This window comes from Bufo bufo, chromosome 1, assembly GCF_905171765.1.
Source record: "Bufo bufo chromosome 1, aBufBuf1.1, whole genome shotgun sequence".
Lineage (NCBI taxonomy): Eukaryota > Metazoa > Chordata > Amphibia > Anura > Bufonidae > Bufo > Bufo bufo.
In genome coordinates this window covers 296,446,352-296,465,582 of record NC_053389.1, presented here as the reverse complement: position 1 = coordinate 296,465,582, position 19,231 = coordinate 296,446,352, and the positions used below count along the sequence as shown (strand labels likewise).

The following is a 19,231-nucleotide window of genomic DNA, read 5'->3' as shown; positions in this document are numbered from 1 at the left end:
ATTGTGTTTACAATACTAATATAAAGGTATAAATAGGCGGAGTCATCAATAGACGGCTCCTCCTATTTATGAATATTAACTATTAATATTTGCATAAATATTAGTAATTAATATTCCCCCTTTACAGACAGAAATACAGCTTTTTGGATAGGGTGAAAAAACCCTCTAATATACTGCCCATCTGGGATTAGACAAGCATAAGTGACTGTCACATTTAGGACAGAAATACAGCTTTTTGGTTAGGGTGAAAAAACCCTCTAATGCACTGACGCACAACCACTTATGTTTACTGATGAGGACATGGGAATACCACCTCAGCACATCTCTGATGATGACGAAACACAGGTGCTAACTGCTGTGTCTTTCTGCAGTGTGCAGACCGAAAAGGAGGTCAGGGAGGAAGACTGGGTGGAAGACGATGCAGGGGACGATGAGGTCCTAGACCCCACATGGAATGAAGGTCGTGCCACTGACTTTCAGAGTTCGAAGGAAGAGGCAGTGGTGAGACCGAGCCAACAGTGTAGCAAAAGCGGGAACAGGGTGCAAAAGCAGAGCAGCCGTCGCCAAAACAGTTTGCCTGCTAGTGGCCACCGTGAACAGGGACCGAGGACACCAAAGGCAGCTTCAAGGAGTTCCCTGGCATGGCACTTCTTCACACAATGTGCTGACGACAAGACCCGAGTGGTTTGCACGCTGTGCCATCAGAGCCTGAAGCGAGGCATTAACGTTCTTAACCTTAGCACAACCTGCATGACCAGGCATCTACATGTGAGACACGGGCTGCAGTGGAGTAAGCACCTTCAAAACGAAGAAAGGGCTCCTGCTCCCCCTTCTGCTGCTGCCTCGGCCTCTTCCTCCGCCTCTGGAGGAACGTTGGCACCTGCCGCCCTGCAAACAGAGTATGTGCCACCAACAACACAACCTCCATCACCAAGCATCTCCACCATGTCACACGGAAGCGTTCAGCTGAGAGAAAGCGTAAATTCCCACCTAGCCACCCTCGATCCCTGGCCCTGAATGCCAGCATTTCTAAACTGCTGGCCTTTGAAATGCTGTTATTCAGGCTGGTGAAGACGGACAGCTTTAAACAGCTCAAGTCGCTTGCTGTCCCACAGTACGTCGTTCCCAGCCGCCACTACTTCTCCAGGAGAGCCGTAACCCTCCCTGCACAACCAAGTATCGGATAAAATCAAGTGTGCATTGTGCAACGCCATCTGTGGCAAGGTCCACCCAACCACAGATACGTGGACCAGTAAGCATGGCCAGGGACGCTATATCTCCCTAACTGCACACTGGGTAAATGTAGTGGCGGCTGGACCCCAGGCGGAGAGCTGTTTGGCGCACGTCCTTCCACCGCCAAGGATCGCAGGGCATCATTCTTTGCCTCCTGTTGCCTCCTCTTCCTACTCTGCTTCCTCCTCCTCTTCTACCACCTCCTCATCCGGTCAGCGACAGACCTTCACCACCAACTTCAGTACAGCCAGGGGTAAACGTCAGCACGCCATTCTGAAACTGATGTGTTTGGGGGACAGGCCCCACACCGCGCAGGAGTTGTGGCGGGGTATAGAACAGCAGACTGACGAGTGGTTGCTGCCAGTGGGCCTCAAGCCCGGCCTGGTGGTGTGCGATAATGGGCGAATTCTCATTGCAGCTCTGGGACTAGCCGTTTTGACGCACGTCCCTTGCCTGGCGCATGTGCTGAATTTGGTGGTGCAGAAATTCATTCACAACTACCCCGGCATGTCAGAGCTGCTGCATAAAGTCTGTGCGCGCTTCCGGCGTTCTCATCCTGCCGCCGCTCGGCTGTCTGCTCTACAGCGTAACTTCGGCCCTCCCGCTCACCGTCTCATATGCAACATGCCCACCAGGTGGAACTCCACCTTGCACATGCTGGACAGACTGTGCGAGCAGCAGCAGGGCACGCACGGGTGAGTCGCACTGCGGAACAGCACTACTTCACCACCAATGACTGGGCCTCCATGCGAGACCTGTGTGCCCTAATGCGCTGTTTCGAGTACTCCACCAACATGGTCAGTGGCGATGACGCTGTTATCAGCGTTACAATACCACTTCTATGTCTCCTTGAGAAAACACTTAGGGCGATGATGGAAGAGGATGTGGCCCAGGACGAGGAGGAAAAGGGGTCATCTCTAACACTTTCAGCCCAATTTTTTAGAAGTGGCTCAGAAAGAGGATTTTTGCAACAGCAGAGGCCAGGTACAAATTTGGCCAGCCAGGGCCCACTACTGGAGGACGAGGAGGATGAGGATAAGGAGGAGGATGGGGATGAAGCATGTTCACAGCGGGGTGGTATCCAACGCAGCTCGGGCCCATCACTGGTGCGTGGCTGGGGGGATACGGAGGACGCAGACGATACGCCTCCCACAGAGGACAGCTTGTCCTTACCTCTGGGCAGTCTGGCACACATGAGCGACTACATGCTGCAGTGCCTGCGCAACGACAGCAGAGTTGCCCACATTTTAACGTGTGCTGACTACTGGGTGGCCACCCTGCTGGATCCCCGTTACAAAGACAATGTGCCGTCCTTAATTCCCTCACTGGAGTGTGATTGGAAGATGCGCAACTACAGGTGCATGCTGGTTGACGCGCTCCTGAGAGCATTCCGACTGACGCCGGGGGACAAGTGGAAGCACAAGGCAAAGACAGGGTAGGAGGAAGAGGTCGCCAACGCAGCTGGGGCACCGCCAGCACCTCAGAAGGCAGGGTTAGCATGGCCAACATGTGGAAAAGCTTTGTCACCTCGCCGCGACAACCGGCCCCAACTGCTGATATGCAGCGTGTTAGCAGGAGGCAGCATTTGAACAACATGGTGGAACAGTACCTGTGCACACGCCTGCCCCATTCAACTTCTGGGTCTCCAAATTGTCCACATGGCCAGAGCTTGCCCTGTATGCCTTGGAGGTGCTGGCCTGCCCTGCAGCCAATGTACTCTCTGAACGTGTATTTAGCACGGCAGGAGGCGTCATTACAGACAGACGCAGCCGCCTGTCCACAGCCAACGTGGACAAGCTCACGTTCATTAAAATGAACCAGGCTTGGATCCCACAAGACTTGTCTGTACCTTGTGCAGAATAGACATTTATACCACCATCAAACATACATTCTTGTACTCAAGTCAAGTGCAATGATTAATTGTTTTCTTTTTTTATTTGTCCCAATATTTTGGGGGCTACCTACCCCAATAAAAAAATAAAAAAAAACATTGTTGGCTACCTCCTCCTCCTCCATTGCTGCCTCCACCTACAACACCACATTCACCGTCTCCTCAACCTCTGACTTCATATCCACCTCCTTCTCTGAGTTGCAGGTTAATAATTTGTAATTTTTAGTTATTTTATTTCATTTTAAGTTATTTCCCTATCCACATTTGTTTGCAGAGCAGTTGCCATGCTCTTAAGCACTTTTTACTGCCTTTTAGATCCCTCTAGCATTTTCAAGGACTATTTTAGAGCCATTTTAATTTAAAAAAGTGCCAACTTTAGTGCCCTAAATTGAAAAAATTCTTATTTTCAATTGTCGGGTGACATTTTACCATTTTTGGCGTATACAAACCCCTGCTGTGCCTGGGTGACAGGGGCCTAAATCTCTCAAAATCCTGTGTTCTATTGCTGGGTGACATTAACCCCCTTTTTGCCGTGAATGAACCCCTGCTGTGCCTGGGTGACAGGGGCCTAAATCTCTCAAAATCCTCTGTTCTATTGCTGGGTGACAAGAACCCCCTTTTGCCGTGAATGAACCCCTGCTGTGCCTGGGTGACAGGGGCCTAAATCTCTCAAAATCCTCTGTTGTATTGCTGGGTGACATGAACCCCCTTTTGCCGTGAATGAACCCCTGCTGTGCCTGGATGACAGGGGCCTAAATCTCTCAAAATCCTCTGTTCTATTGCTGGGTGACATGAACCCTTCTTTGCCGTGAATGAACCCCTGCTGTGCCTGGGTGACAGGGGCCTAAATCTCTCAAAATCCTCTGTTGTATTGCTGGGTGACAAGAAACCCCCTTTTGCCGTGAATGAACCCCTGCTGTGCCTGGGTGACAGGGGCCTAAATCTCTCAAAATCCTCTGTTCTATTGCTTGGTGACATGAACCCCCTTTTGCCGTGAATGAACCCCTGCTCTGCATTGCTGACAGGGAACTAAATTTAGTGAAACCATCTGTTACTGATCGGAAGATGCGCGACTACAAGAGCACGCTGATGATAGCATTCCCACCTGTCAGCGGGGGCACAGTGGAAGCACAAGGCGAAGGCAGAGGAGGAGGAAGAGGTCGCCAACGCAGCTGGGGCACCGCCAGTACCTGAGAAGGCAGGGTTAGCATGGCCAAAATGTGGAAAAGCTTTGTCAGCCTTGGAGGTGCTGACCTGCCCTGCAGCCAGTGTATAGTGTGAACGTGTGTTTAGCACGGCAGAGAGCATTATCACAGGCCACAGCCAATGTGGACAAGCTTACGTTTATTAAAATGAACCAGGCATGGATTCCACAGGACTTGTCCGTACTTTGTGCAGAATAGACATTTATAGCAGCCTCAACCATCCATTCTTGTACTCAAGTGCACTTATTCTTTGTTTTATTTTTTTTATTTTGTTATATGTCCCAATAAAAATAAAAAATAACACAAATCAGTGTTGGCTACCTATTAGGAATGAGCGAACCCGAACTGTACCCGAACATTTTTGTAAATGTCTGGGTTTGGGTTCGGTGTTCGGCGCTTTCTTGGCGCTTTTTGAAAGGCTGCAAAGCAGCCAGTCAACAAGCGTCATACTACTTGCCCCAAGAGGCCTTGCCTACTATTGGCATGGCTGTGATTGGCCAGTGCAGCATGTGACCCAGCCTCTATATAAGCTTGGGTCACGTAGCGCTGCACGTCACTCTGCTGATACAAGCGTAGGGAGAGGTTGCTGCTGCGAAGTTAGGGCGAGATTAGGCAGATTAACTCCTCCAATAGACTTAATTCAGTGATCGATCTCCAGCTGTGGATCATTGAAGTGCTGATATTAAATTGCTCACTTTTTTTAGGCTGCCCAGAGCGTTTTTATATCACTTTTTTCTGGGGTGATCGGCGGCCATTTTGTGGCTTGTGGTGTGCCAGCACAAGCTACCACCAAGTGCATTTAACCATCAATAGTGCGGTTATTTTTTGCTAAATCCTACATCAAGTGCAGGCTGAGCCTGTGTCACCCAAGTGCATTTAACCATCAATAGTGTGTTGGTTTTTTTGGCCATATACTACATCAGGTGCAGGCTGAGCCTGTGTCACCCAAGTGCATTTAACCATCAATAGTGTAATTATTTTTTGCTATATCCTACATCAGGGTCAAGCTTTCATCAAGTGCATTTAACCATCAATAGTGTGGTTATTTTTTGGCCATATACTACATCAGGTGCAGGCTGAGCTTGTGTCACCCAAGTGCATTTAACCATCAATAGTGTGGTTATTTTTTGGCCATATACTACATCAGGGGCAAGTTGAGCCTGTCACCCAGCGCCTAAAAAATAGGCCTGACATTTATATTCCTCCAAATCAGTACTGTTTTAGCTGGTCAAATTATTTGTAGTGACCGTAAAAGCACAGTTTTTGTTCTGGGTTGAAAAACTATTCCCAAATTTGCCATTCTCAAAATTAGTAGTTTCTGCTATATCAGGCCTACTTTAAATCTATCCCAAAAAGGGTATATTAGATTCAAGGTGCTGATAGTGTCATTCTGAAAAACTTAACACACACGCTACAGTGCAGATACAAGTCTAATTCTGTGATTAAAGGTATACCTGTCACACAGCGCCTAAAAAATAGGCCTGACATTTATATTCCTCCAAATCAGTACTGTTTTAGCTGGTCAAATTATTTGTAGTGACCGTAAAAGCACAGTTTTTGTTCTGGGTTGAAAAACTATTCCCAAATTTGCCATTCTCAAAATTAGTAGTTTCTGCTATATCAGGCCTACTTTAAATCTATCCCAAAAAGGGTATATTAGATTCAAGGTGCTGATAGTGTCATTCTGAAATACTTAACACACACGCTACAGTGCAGATACAAGTCTAATTCTGTGATTAAAGGTATATCTGTCACACAGCGCCTAAAAAATAGGCCTGACATTTATATTCCTCCAAATCAGTACTGTTTTAGCTGGTCAAATTATTTGTAGTGACCGTAAAAGCACAGTTTTTGTTCTGGGTTGAAAAACTATTCCCAAATTTGCCATTCTCAAAATTAGTAGTTTCTGCTATATCAGGCCTACTTTAAATCTATCCCAAAAAGGGTATATTAGATTCAAGGTGCTGATAGTGTCATTCTGAAAAACTTAACACACACGCTACAGTGCAGATACAAGTCTAATTCTGTGATTAAAGGTATACCTGTCACACAGCGCCTAAAAAATAGGCCTGACATTTATATTCCTCCAAATCAGTACTGTTTTAGCTGGTCAAATTATTTGTAGTGACCGTAAAAGCACAGTTTTTGTTCTGGGTTGAAAAACAATTCCCAAATTTGCCATTCTCAAAATTAGTAGTTTCTGCTATATCAGGCCTACTTTAAATCTATCCCAAAAAGGGTATATTAGATTCAAGGTGCTGATAGTGTCATTCTGAAAAACTTAACACACACGCTACAGTGCAGATACAAGTCTAATTCTGTGATTAAAGGTATATCTGTCACACAGCGCCTAAAAAATAGGCCTGACATTTATATTCAGCTAAATCTGTCATTATTAGTGTGCCTGTATTAGTGTAATACGGTACCTAAATAGATAGTCAGATAGTGTTAGGTGTCTGTAAAAAAAGGCCTGAATTTTAATTCAATACATTGGCCCGAATAATATTTTTCTTATTGTGGTGAACGGTAACAATGAGGAAAACATCTAGTAAGGGACGCGGACGTGGACATGGTCATGGTGGTGTTAGTGGACCCTCTGGTGCTGGGAGAGGACGTGGCCGTTCTGCCACAGCCACACGTCCTAGTGTACCAACTACCTCAGATCCCAGTAGCCGCCAGAATTTACAGGGATATTTGGTGGGGCTCAATGCCGTTCTAAGGATGGTTAGGCATGAGCAGGTACAGGCATTAGTCAATTGGGTGGCCGACAGTGCATCCAGCACGTTCACATTATCTCCCGCCCAGTCTTCTGCAGAAAGCGCACAGATGGCGCATGAAAACCAAGCCCATCAGTCTGTCACATCACCCCCATGCATATCAGGGAAACTGTCTGAGCCTCAAGTTATGTAGCAGTCTCTTATGCTGTTTAAAGACTCTGCTGCCAGGGTTTCCCAAGGGCATCCACCTAGCCCTTCCCCAGGGGTGGAAGAGATAGAATGCACTAACGCACAACCACTTATGTTTCCTGATGATGAGGACATGGGAATACCACCTCAGCACGTCTCTGATGATGACAAAACACAGGTGCCAACTGCTGCGTCTTTCTGCAGTGTGCAGACTGAACAGGAGGTCAGGGATCAAGACTGGGTGGAAGACGATGCAGGGGACGATGAGGTCCTAGACCCCACATGGAATGAAGGTCGTGCCACTGACTTTCACAGTTCGGAGGAAGAGGCAGTGGTGAGACCGAGCCAACAGCGTAGCAAAAGACAAAGAGGGAGCAGTGGGCAAAATCAGAACACCCGCCGCCAAGAGACTTCGCCTGCTACTAACCGCCGCCATCTGGGACCGAGCACCCCAAAGGCAGCTTCAAGGAGTTCCCTGGCATGGCACTTCTTCAAACAATGTGCTGACGACAAGACCCGAGTGGTTTGCACGCTGTGCCATCAGAGCCTGAAGCGAGGCATTAACGTTCTGAACCTTAGCACAACCTGCATGACCAGGCACCTGCATGCAAAGCATGAACTGCAGTGGAGTAAACACCTTAAAAACAAGGAAGTCACTCAGGCTCCCCCTGCTACCTCTTCTGCTGCTGCCGCCTCGGCCTCTTCTGCTGCTGCCGCCTCGGCCTCTTCCTCCGCCTCTGGAGGAACGTTGGCACCTGCCGCCCAGCAAACATGGGATGTACCACCAACACCACCACCTGCGTCATCAAGCATCTCAACCATTTCACACGGCAGCGTTCAGCTCTCCATCTCACAAACATTTGAGAGAAAGCGTAAATTCCCACCTAGCCACCCTTGATCCCTGGCCCTGAATGCCAGCATTTCTAAACTACTGGCCTATGAAATGCTGTCATTTAGGCTGGTGGACACAGACAGCTTCAAACAGCTCATGTCGCTTGCTGTCCCACAGTATGTTGTTTCCAGCCGCCACTACTTCTCTAAGAGAGCCGTGCCTTCCCTGCACAACCAAGTGTCCGATAAAATCAAGTGTGCACTGCGCAACGGCATCTGTGGCAAGGTCCACCTAACCACAGATACGTGGACCAGTAAGCACGGCCAGGGACGCTATATCTCCCTAACTGCACACTGGGTAAATGTAGTGGCGGCTGGGCCCCAGGCGGAGAGCTGTTTGGCGCACGTCCTTCCGCCGCCAAGGATCGCAGGGCAACATTCTTTGCTCCTGTCTCCTCCTCCTTCTACTCAGTTTCCTCCTCCTCTTCTTCCACCTGCTCATCCAGTCAGCCACACACCTTCACCACCAACTTCAGCAAAGCTCGGGGTAAACGTCATCAGGCCGTTCTGAAACTCATATGTTTGGGGGACAGGCCCCACACCGCACAGGAGTTGTGGCGGGGTATAGAACAACAGACCGACGAGTGGTTGCTGCCGGTGAGCCTCAAGCCCGGCCTGGTGGTGTGCGATAATGGGCAAATCTCGTTGCAGCTCTGGGACTAGCCGGTTTGACGCACATCCCTTGCCTGGCGCATGCGCTGAATTTGGTGGTGCAGAAGTTCATTCGCAACTACCCCGACATGTCAGAGCTGCTGCATAAAGTGCGGGCCGTCTGTTCGCGCTTCCGGCGTTCACACCCTGCCGCTGCTCGCCTGTCTGCGCTACAGCGTAACTTCGGCCTTCCCGCTCACCGCCTCATATGCGACGTGCCCACCAGGTGGACAAGCTGACGTTCATAAAAATTAACCAGGCATGGATCCCACAGGACCTGTCCATCCCTTGTGCAGATTAGACATTAACTACCTCCCCTTAACCATATATTATTGTACTCCAGGGCACTTCCTCATTCAATCCTATTTTTATTTTCATTTTACCATTATATTGCGGGGCAACCCAAAGTTGAATGAACCACTCCTCTGTCTGGGTGCCGGGGCCTAAATATGTGACAGTGGCCTGTTCCAGTGGTGGGTGACATGAAGCCTGATTCTCTGCTATAACATGAAGACTGATTCTGTGCTGACATGAAGCCAGATTCTCTGTTACGGGACCTCTCTCCTCTGTCTGGGTGCCGGGGCCTAAATATGTGACAGTGGCCTGTTCCAGTGGTGGGTGACGTGAAGCCTGATTCTCTGCTATGACATGAAGACTGATTCTGTGCTGACATGAAGCCAGATTCTCTGTTACGGGACCTCTCTCCTCTGTCTGGTTGCCAGGGCCTAAATATGTGACAGTGGCCTGTTCCAGTGGTGGGTGACGTGAAGCCTGATTCTCTGCTATGACATGAAGACTGATTCTGTGCTGACATGAAGCCAGATTCTCTGTTACGGGACCTCTCGCCTCTGTCTGGTTGCCAGGGCCTAAATATGTGACAGTGGCCTCTTCCAGTGGTGGGTGACGTGAAGCCTGATTCTCGGCTATGACATGAAGACTGATTCTGTGCTGACATGAAGCCAGATTCTCTGTTACGGGACCTCTCTCCTCTGTCTGGGTGCCAGGGCCTAAATGTGTGACAGTGGCCTCTTCCAGTGGTGGGTGACGTGAAGCCTGATTCTCTGCTATGACATGAAGACTGATTCTGTGCTGACATGAAGCCAGATTCTCTGTTACGGGACCTCTCTCCTCTGTCTGGGTGCCAGGGCCTAAATGTGTGACAGTGGCCTCTTCCAGTGGTGGGTGACGTGAAGCCTGATTCTCTGCTATGACATGAAGACTGATTCTGTGCTGACATGAAGCCAGATTCTCTGTTACGGGACCTCTCTCCTCTGTCTGGGTTCCGGGGCCTAAATATGTGACAGTGGCCTGTTCCAGTGGTGGGTGACGTGAAGCCTGATTCTCTGCTATGACATGAAGACTGATTCTCTGCTAACATGAAGCCAGATTCTCTGCTATGGCATGAAGAGACTGATTCTCTGCTGACATGAAGCCAGATTCTCTGCTATGGCATGAAGAGACTGATTCTCTGCTGACGTGAAGCCAGATTCTCTGCTATGGGACCTCTGTCCAATTGATATTAGTTAATTTAAATTTTTTAAATTTTTATTTTAATTCATTTCCCTATCCACATTTGTTTGCAGGGGATTTACCTACATGTTGCTGCCTTTTGCAGCCCTCTAGCTCTTTCCTGGGCTGTTTTACAGCCTTTTTAGTGCCGAAAAGTTCGGGTCCCCATTGACTTCAATGTTGTTCGGGTTCGGGACGAAGTTCGGGTCGGGTTCGGATCCCGAACCCGAACATTTCCGGGATGTTCGGTCGAACTTCTCGAACCCGAACATCCAGGTGTTCGCTCAACTCTATTACCTATTCCTCCTTCACCGCCGCTTCCACCTACACCGCCACGTAAACCTACACCGCCACATCCACCCATCCACCGCCTCCTCAACCTCCTACTCCTAAATCCAGATTGTTATTTTTAATTTTTCTGTATTTTATGTTATTTCAAGTCATTTCCCTATCAACATTTGTTTGCAGAACAGTTGTCATGCTCTTAAGCACATTTTGATGCCTTTTGCAGCCCTCTAGCCCTTTCCAGGACTATTTTAGAGCCATTTTAGTGCCCAAAAGTTCGGGTCCCCATTGACTTCAATGGGGTTCGGGTTTGGGGTCGAGTTCGGGTCCCGAACCCGAACTTTTTTTTCAAGTTTGGCCGAACCTGCCGAACCCGAACATCCAGGTGTCCACTCAACTCTAATCACCCGGTGCCTCTATAAGCCCCTAAATAAATAAAAATTAAAAACATTTACTGTTCCTGCTTCGGATGCTGCCGCTCTTCACCACTCAATAATCTTCTTGTATAGCCTTCTGTGTGGGCTCGCACAGTGTGAGGTCGCATTGCGGCCTCACACTGTGCGCAGCCTTCACAGTGGAGCACCGAGGACCAGGATGGAAAAGGTGAGTATAGCTCTTCTCGGCCAGCATAAACATTCGGGGCACTGGACAAAACATTCGGGGCTCCAGCCCCAAATGTTTTGACCTAACGACGCCCCTGGTCAACGTTTCAGTCACACGTGGACATACCCTTAGCTGTGGATTTCACCCTCTGCCGCACTGAAATCCACAACAAATCAACATATAACACAGTTGTAAACTTGTAGCTGTGGCTTGCTTTACACCTAGAAATAACTGTCATATGGATGAGGAAGTTCTCCATTTTGGGCTAACTTTTCACAACATTGTATCTTTTTTTGTAGAATTCCCCTTGTTATCATGTCCTTTAGGCCAGAGCTACATGTGGCAGTTGAAAAAAAATCTGAGTCGGATTTTTTGTAATTGTCGCCGTATTAGCATATTGCATTGTGACATCATTGGAATACATAACATGAAATGTTGCAAGACTTTCTTAGCATATAGCAAATGTTGCAGTGTAGCTGTACCCTTTTTTCTGTCTCGCCACACATGTCGCTGTGTAGCCTCAGTCTTATGTTTATTCTACAGTGGATATAGAATGTGATGAACTGAAGCAGTCAAAAAACAGTAATGTTCCCATCTTGTTAATGATACGTAGAGCTCTATATTTACTGTTATTTTCTCCTTTTTGTGACCATTTTCAGACCTTTGGATCCAGAGTCATTTGAGAAGTGTTGTAAAGCCAGCCTTGGCCTGCACTATGAAATCCTCAATAATAAATTGCTGCAAATTTATTCTGAGCTAGCAGCTCTGTCTGCAGAGATCATCTTAACCTTTTTAACAGGCTTGTCGGTACGTGTGCATTTCAGTTTCATGTATAAGTGATACATCATATGTTTTCACTGTTTAAGCGAATAAACCATTTTGTTTGCTTTCACTGTTTGTTTTTTATTTTTTTATTTTTTTTTGTGCCTTAGAACGGAGGTGATGAAACGAAATCATTACAACCTGAAATAGAGAAAGTGTTTGACAGCACAATGTCACTAACAATAAAATGGCTCAAAGATGTGTATGGGCAAAAATTTACTTTTGAGTACTACACGCCAAAAAGATTTCCTCTTGAAATGCAGGTAACTTCCCAATTTTAATGTTAAAGGTGTCCTACTAGAAAGTAAATGTATAGAAAGATTGTTTATTGTACTTTGTGTTGTTAAGGGTTATTATTAATATTTCTTATATAGTGAGATGTGACTGTATTAAGTTACAGGTCCGAAGCGTCACTGCTGAGAAATTCTGATGACATGTCCTGTAGTGATGGATGAACGTTGGCCGGGTCGGTTCGCGAACGCGCGTTCGCGATCAAATGTTTGCATACCGCACGTTCGCAGCGGGCCCCATTGACTTTAATGGCAGGCGAACCTGAAAAACCTTCAGGTCATATTTGCAGCCACCAAATACTTACTAGAAGTGCACAAATAGTCCAACAACATTGACAATGACATACCAGAGGGGGATCATTTGCAAAAAATCCCACAAAAAATATGTATTTTAATCAGGTGTCACTGCCTGCCCTGTGAGAGGTCTGAGAAGATCAGATAGACTTGCAGCACGTGAGTCTATCTGACAGGTTTTTCTGTTTTTCCTTGATGTCTGTTGTTGTGGGCAGGATCTCACCACTCCACAGGTTCTGCACATTTGCTGTTTAGTGGCTCTATTTAAGCCCGCCTCTTACTGCAGACCTTGTGGTTGTTATTTCCTTCTGGAGTTCTGGTTGTTAGAGTTTCTCCTGCTTCTTACTCATCTCAAGCTAAGTCCTCCTGTTTCTACTTTGTGTGTGTGTTGTGTCTAGGTCTCAGGGAGACGCTGGTCCCTTCACGGTGGAAGGTCCTGGCAGTCTCATCCCCGCTCCCTAATTTAGGGTTTGTGACAGTTTCAGCAGGTCTTAGGTTCCGGTGTATGAGTTTCTTCCACCATTAGGATTTGCTCATACTGTCAGCAGTCAGGGAGAGGCTCAGGAATAACTAGGAGGTTACCATCCCCCCTCCTCACTAGCTTTGGTGCCTAGTCTGTGTTACTGTTGTAGTTAGTTTAATTGGTGTTCTTCCTTTCCCCACTTACCCTGACATCAGGGGCCATTTTTATGCGTCTTAAAGCGACACTCTCAAAAATGGGCCCTGCTGGAGCCTAGAAAAAATTTATTTTAGGCCACGGGAGTACAGTACCCAAAAATTAGGCATTCACCTGACAGAAAATAACTTGTGATTATGTGGCTGGAGGTACATTAGGCGGTGACAAGCTAAAAATTTTACTGTAGGCCAATACAGGCCCCAAAAATTAGGCATTCACCTGACAGAAAAAAACTTGTGATTATGTGGCTGGAGGTACATTAGGCATTCACTGGATAAAAATTTTACTGTAGGCCACTGGAGTAGAAGCCCCAAAAATTAGGCATTCAACTGAAAGAAAAGGCCTTTTATGGCGCTGTATATACATAAGACAAGGAATATTCTATGTTATGTGTGGTGGCGGATATGTGTGGGCTGGCATGAGGAAATTCAATTACACGTGGTCGTCACAGGTGTTGAATTCCTCCGAGATCCATGCCTCATAAATTTTTAGAAATGTGAGGTACTCCACACTGTCGTGAGCTAGGCGAGTGCGCTTATCGGTCACTTTCCCTCCCTGCTGCGCTGAACATCATTTTGGATAGGACACTCGAGGAGGGGCAAGCCAAGAGTTCCAGGGCAAATTGTGCCAGCTCTGGCCACAGGTCAAATCTGCACACCCAGTAGTCCCTCGCTTCTCAGAGCGTCCACATCAGCCGTTTACCCGATGTAGTCGGACACCTGTCGGTCTAGGCGTTCCCTGAGGCTGGATCCGGAGGGTGGCTGTCAATGGGTTGGCTGCAAGAATGATCTCTTATCTGAAGTTACAAACACATCTTCAAACCGCCCTCTTCTTGCAGGCGCGGTAGGATTGGTACCCGTACCTGTTTCGCTGTGGGTGGAAATTCCTCTGCCAGCGCCCACAACAGCAGAATGCAGCATCTCTCGCAACAAGGCCTGGAAATGCTGCATTCTGCCAGCCCTCTGTGATGCTGGTAACATGTCTGCCATTTTGTGTTTCTACCGGGGGTCTAAGTACGTTGCCACCCAGTACTGGTCCTTGCCCTTCATGCTTTTTATACGGGGTCTCTTCGAACACTGGAGCATGAAGGCTGCCATTTGCACTAAATTGGAAGCGGTGGAGCGCCCTGGCTCCTGCTCATCGCCCAGGAGGATGTTGACCTCGGTCTCCTCCCCCCAGCCACGGACAACACCAGGGATCCCTGAAAAGTTTAAAGTCTCCCTCAAAGCCTGCTCTTCTTGCTCCTCCTTCTCCCAGCCACCATCCTCCTCTGACTCCTCTTCAGACTCCTGCTGACTTGTCTCAGATGGAGTAGCCCCCACTGAGAATTCATTCAGCATTGTGACTTCCTCATCTTCCAGCTCCTGCTCCTCGTCGGCTTGATCAATGACACGACGCAATGCACACTGCAGAAAAAAGGTGTGAGGTACGATGTCACTGATGGCGCCCTGGCTGTGACTGACCAGTTTGGTGATCTCATCAAGTCTGCATGTGTCGCGCATAAGCAGCCACTGGCAGGGTGAAAAGAAACCAAGCTGATGGCTGTCAGAAGGTTCACCCAGTAGACAGTAAAAGTTATGTACCTTCCCTGCCCGTGTTTTCTAGACTACGTGTCTGTGGTCAGATGTATCTTGGCACCGACACTGTGTGCCAGAGATATATTCACTTGCCGCTGAACGTGGCCATGTAGCTCTGGGATGCCCTGCTGGGAGAAATATTTCCTTCCGGGGACCTTCCAGTACTAATGGCCTCAAATTTTCTAAAGGCCTCCGGGTCCACCAATTTATATGGCAGTAGTTGGCGGGCTAGCAGTTCCGACAAGCCATCGGTCAGCCGTTGGGCAAGAGGATTATCCAGCATCATAATTTTTTTATTCTCGAACATTTGAGCCACGGAAGCCAGCCTTCTGCCAGATGAACACGACGACGGTACGGTGGAAGGTGGAGTGGAGGACAAATGGGAGGAGAAGGAGAAGAGGCAGGACGTGGAGCATCAGGAGTGTGGCTTTGTGGGTTCTGACGGCGTTGCTCCCACTGGGCTCGGTGATGGGAGGCCAGGTGCCTTCTTAAGGCGGTCGTCCCTCAGTGAGTGTTGGGCTTACCGCGACTTATGCGTTGACAGCACAGGCTGCAGATGGCAACACTATTGTCAGCAGCTGACACGTTAAAAAAAGCCCACACTGCAGAGCCATGTTCTGGCGTCCTGGGAGCGCCAGAATTGACCGTGCATGGTGGATGGCTTTCTCCAGATACATTAGCAGTCTGATTTTTGCCTCCTGCGCCCTGCGAGCTCTGCCTGCTAATCCTCCTTCTTCTCACTCTCTGCTGCTCCATCTCTCCCTCTGAATTCCCCTCCTCTTCCTCTCTTGTGGGCACCCACGTGACGTTCATCGACACGTCATCATCGTCACCTTCACCACCACTGACGTTTGAGATCTCGGAGTAGGCAGCAACAGCGGGGACCTCCCTCCTTGGGCTGATCTGGGTACTGTCTTCAGACCGCTGGGTGGCGGCCATTGCTAGATCCTCTTCCTCATCCAATGTCAAGAATGGCTGTGCATCGGAAAGCTCTGGGAATAGATGGGAAAATTACTCCTCTGACTCGAGTGGAGGGTCTATGGTGGTGGTGGTGTATTTGGGGGTGCACACAGCAGAGAGTGAAGAGGGTGCAGATACAGAGGATGAGGAGGGTGCAGAAGCGGAAGGGTGAGTGAGCCACTCAACCAACTCTGGTGCACCCTTTGAAGTAATCGAACGCGCATTCTCCAACTTCCCACTTAGACTCCGGCCTGGTGCAGCTGCCCGACCCCTACCACCCCTGCGGAACGGCCTGCTACTTCCTCTGCCTGTCATTTTCAAAATTATCCTGTACCTAAGTCCCTAGAGAAGAGCAGTATTTGTGGAAGCAGATATATCGCAGGCCTCAATCAATATTTGGTGGAAACAGGTATATCGAACCCCTTAATCGGTATTTTGCGGAAGCAGGTATATCGCAGGCCTCAATCAATATTTGGTGGAAACAGGTATATCAAACCCCTTAATCAGTATTTTGTGGAGGCAGATATATTGTAGGCCTTAATCAATATTTGGTGGAAACAGATTTTGAACCCCTTAATCTGTATTTTGTGGAAGCAGGTATATCGCAGTCCTCAATCAGTATTTTGTGGAAGCAGGTTTATCAAACCCCTTAATCAATATTTGGTGGAAGCAGGTATATCAAAACCTTTAATCTGAATTTTATGGAAGTATGTATATCGCATCCCTCTATCAATATTTGGTGTAAACAGGTATATAGAACCCCTTAATCGGTATTTTGTGGAAGCAGGTATATCGGAGGCCTCAATCATTATTTGGTAGAAACAGGTATATTGAACCCCTTAATCAGTATTTTGTGGAAGCAGGTATATCGAACCCCTCATAGTAACATAGTATACAAAGCCGAAAAAAGACATTTGTCCATCCAGTTGGGCCTGTTATCCTGCAAGTTGATCCAGAGGAAGGCAAAAAAAAAACTGAGGTAGAAGCCAATTTTCCCCACTTAAGGGGGGAAAAATTCCTTCCCGACTCCAGAATAACTCCCTGGATTAACGACCCCTCTCTAGTAGCTATAGCCTGTAATATTATTAAACTCCAGAAATTCATCCAAGCCCCTCTTGAATTATTTTATTGTACTCACCATCATTACCTCTTCAGGCAGAGAGTTCCATATTCTCACTGGTCTTACCGTAAAGAATCCTTTTCTATGTTTGTGTACAAACCTTCTTTCCTCCAGACGCAGAGGGTGTCCACTCATCACAGTCACAGTCCTGGGGATAAATAGATGATGGGAGAGATCTCTGTACTGTCTTCTGATATATTTATACATAGTAATTAGATATCCCCTCAGTCGTCTTTTTTCTAAAGTGAATAAGCCTAATGTTGATAATCTTTCAGGGTACTGTAGTTGCCCCATTCCAGTTATTTCTTTAGTTGCCCTCCTCTGAACCCTCTCCAGCTCTGCTATGTCTGCCTTGTTCACAGGAGCCCAGAACTGTACACAGAACTCCATGTGTGGTCTGACTAGTGATTTGTAAAGTGGCAGGACTATATTCTCATCATGGGCATCTATCCCCCTTTTGATGCAACCCATTATCTTATTAGCCTTGGCAGCAGCTGCCTGACACTGGTTTCTACAGCTTAGTTTGCTGTTCACTAAAACTCCTCAGTCCTTTTCCATGTCAGTGTTACCCAGTGTTTTACCACTTAGTATGTACTGGCGACATGTATTTTTCGTTCTCATGTGTATAACCTGACATTTGTCAGTGTTAAACCTCATCTGCCACTTCTCTGCCCAAGCCTCTAATCTATCCAGATCCATCTGTAGCAGTATATTGTCCTCTTCAGTGTTAATTACTTTACACAGTTTAGTGTCATCTGCAAAAATGTATATTTTACTGTGCAAGCCTTCTACAAGAACATTAATAAATATTTTGAAGAGAATAGGGCCCAATACTGACCCCTGAAGTATTCCACTAGTGACAATGACCCAATCTGAGTGTGTACCATTAATAACCACCCTCTGTTTTCTATCATTGAGCCAGTTACTTACCCACATACAGACATTTTCTCCCAGTCCGAGCATTCTCATTTTATACCTCAATCAATATTTGGGGGAAATAGGTATAATGAACCCCTTAATCTGTATTTTTTGGAAGCAGGTATATCGCAGGCCTCAATTATTATTTGGTGGAAACAGGTATATAGAACCCCTTAATCAGTATTTTGTAGAAGCAGGTATATCGCAGGCCTCAGTCAATATTTGGTGGAATCAGGTATATCAAACCCCTTAATCAGTATTTTGTGGAAGCAGGTATATCGCACCCCTCTCTCAATATTTGTTGGAAACAGGTATATTGAACCCCTTAATCAGTATTTTGTGGAAGCAGGTATATTGCAGGCCTCAATCAATATTTGGTAGAAACAGGTACAGTCATGGCCGTAAATGTTGGCACCCCTGACATTTTTCAAGAAAATTTTAGTATTTTTCACAGAAAAGTATTGCAGTAACACATGTTTTGCTATACACATGCTCCCTTTGTGTGTATTGGAACAAAACCAAAAAAGGGAGGAAAAAAAGCAAATTGGACATAATGTCACACCAAACTCCAAAAATGGGCTGGACAAAATTATTGGCACCCTTTCAAAATTGTGGATAAATAAGATTGTTTCAAGCATGTGATGCTCCTTTAAACTCACCTGGGGCAAGTAACAGGTGTGGGCAATATAAAAATCACACTGAAAGCAGATAAAATAGAGAGAAGTTCACTTAGTCTTTGCATTGTGTGTCTGTGTGCGCCACACTAAGCATGGACAACAGAAAGAGGAGAAGGGAACTGTCTGAGGACTTGAGAAACAAAATTGTGGAAAAATATCAACAATCTCAAGGTTACAAGTCCATCTGCAGAGATCTAGATTTGCCTTTGTCCACAGTGCGCAACATTATCAAGAAGTTTGCAACCCATGGCACTGTAGCTAATCTCCCTGGGCGTGGACGGAAGAGAAAAATTTATAAAGGTGTCAACGCAGGATAGTCCAGATGGTGGATAAGCAGCCCTAAACAAGTTCCAAAGATATTCAAGCTGTCCTGCAGGCTCAGGGAGCATCAGTGTCAGCACAAAATATCAGTTGACATTTAAATTAAATGAAATGCTATGGCAGGAGACCCAGGAGGACCCCACTGCTGACACAGAGACATAAAAAAGCAAGACTACATTTTGCAGAAATGAACTTGAGTAAGCCAAAATCCTTCTGGGAAAACATCTTGTGGACAGATGAGACCAAGATAGAGCTTTTTGGTAAAGCACATCATTCTACTGTTTACCGAAAATGGAATGAGGCCTACAAAGGAAAGAACACAGTACCTACAGTAAAATATGGTGGAGGTTCATTGATATTTTGGGGTTGTTTTGCTGACACTGGGTGCCTTGAATGTGTGCA

At 47.0% G+C, this 19,231-nt stretch overlaps 1 protein-coding gene across 1 annotated transcript in view; it reads left to right on the top strand.

The window, feature by feature from the left end:
- The window catches only part of LOC121005804 (E3 ubiquitin-protein ligase RNF213-like), a 407,639-nt gene that overhangs the window by 255,360 nt on the left and 133,048 nt on the right, over positions 1-19,231 (top strand). The window contains exons 12-13 of the mRNA XM_040438594.1: positions 11,834-11,981; positions 12,107-12,259. Of these exons, the coding sequence (XP_040294528.1) occupies positions 11,834-11,981; positions 12,107-12,259 (301 nt within the window). The remainder of the gene's footprint in view (positions 1-11,833; positions 11,982-12,106; positions 12,260-19,231) is intronic.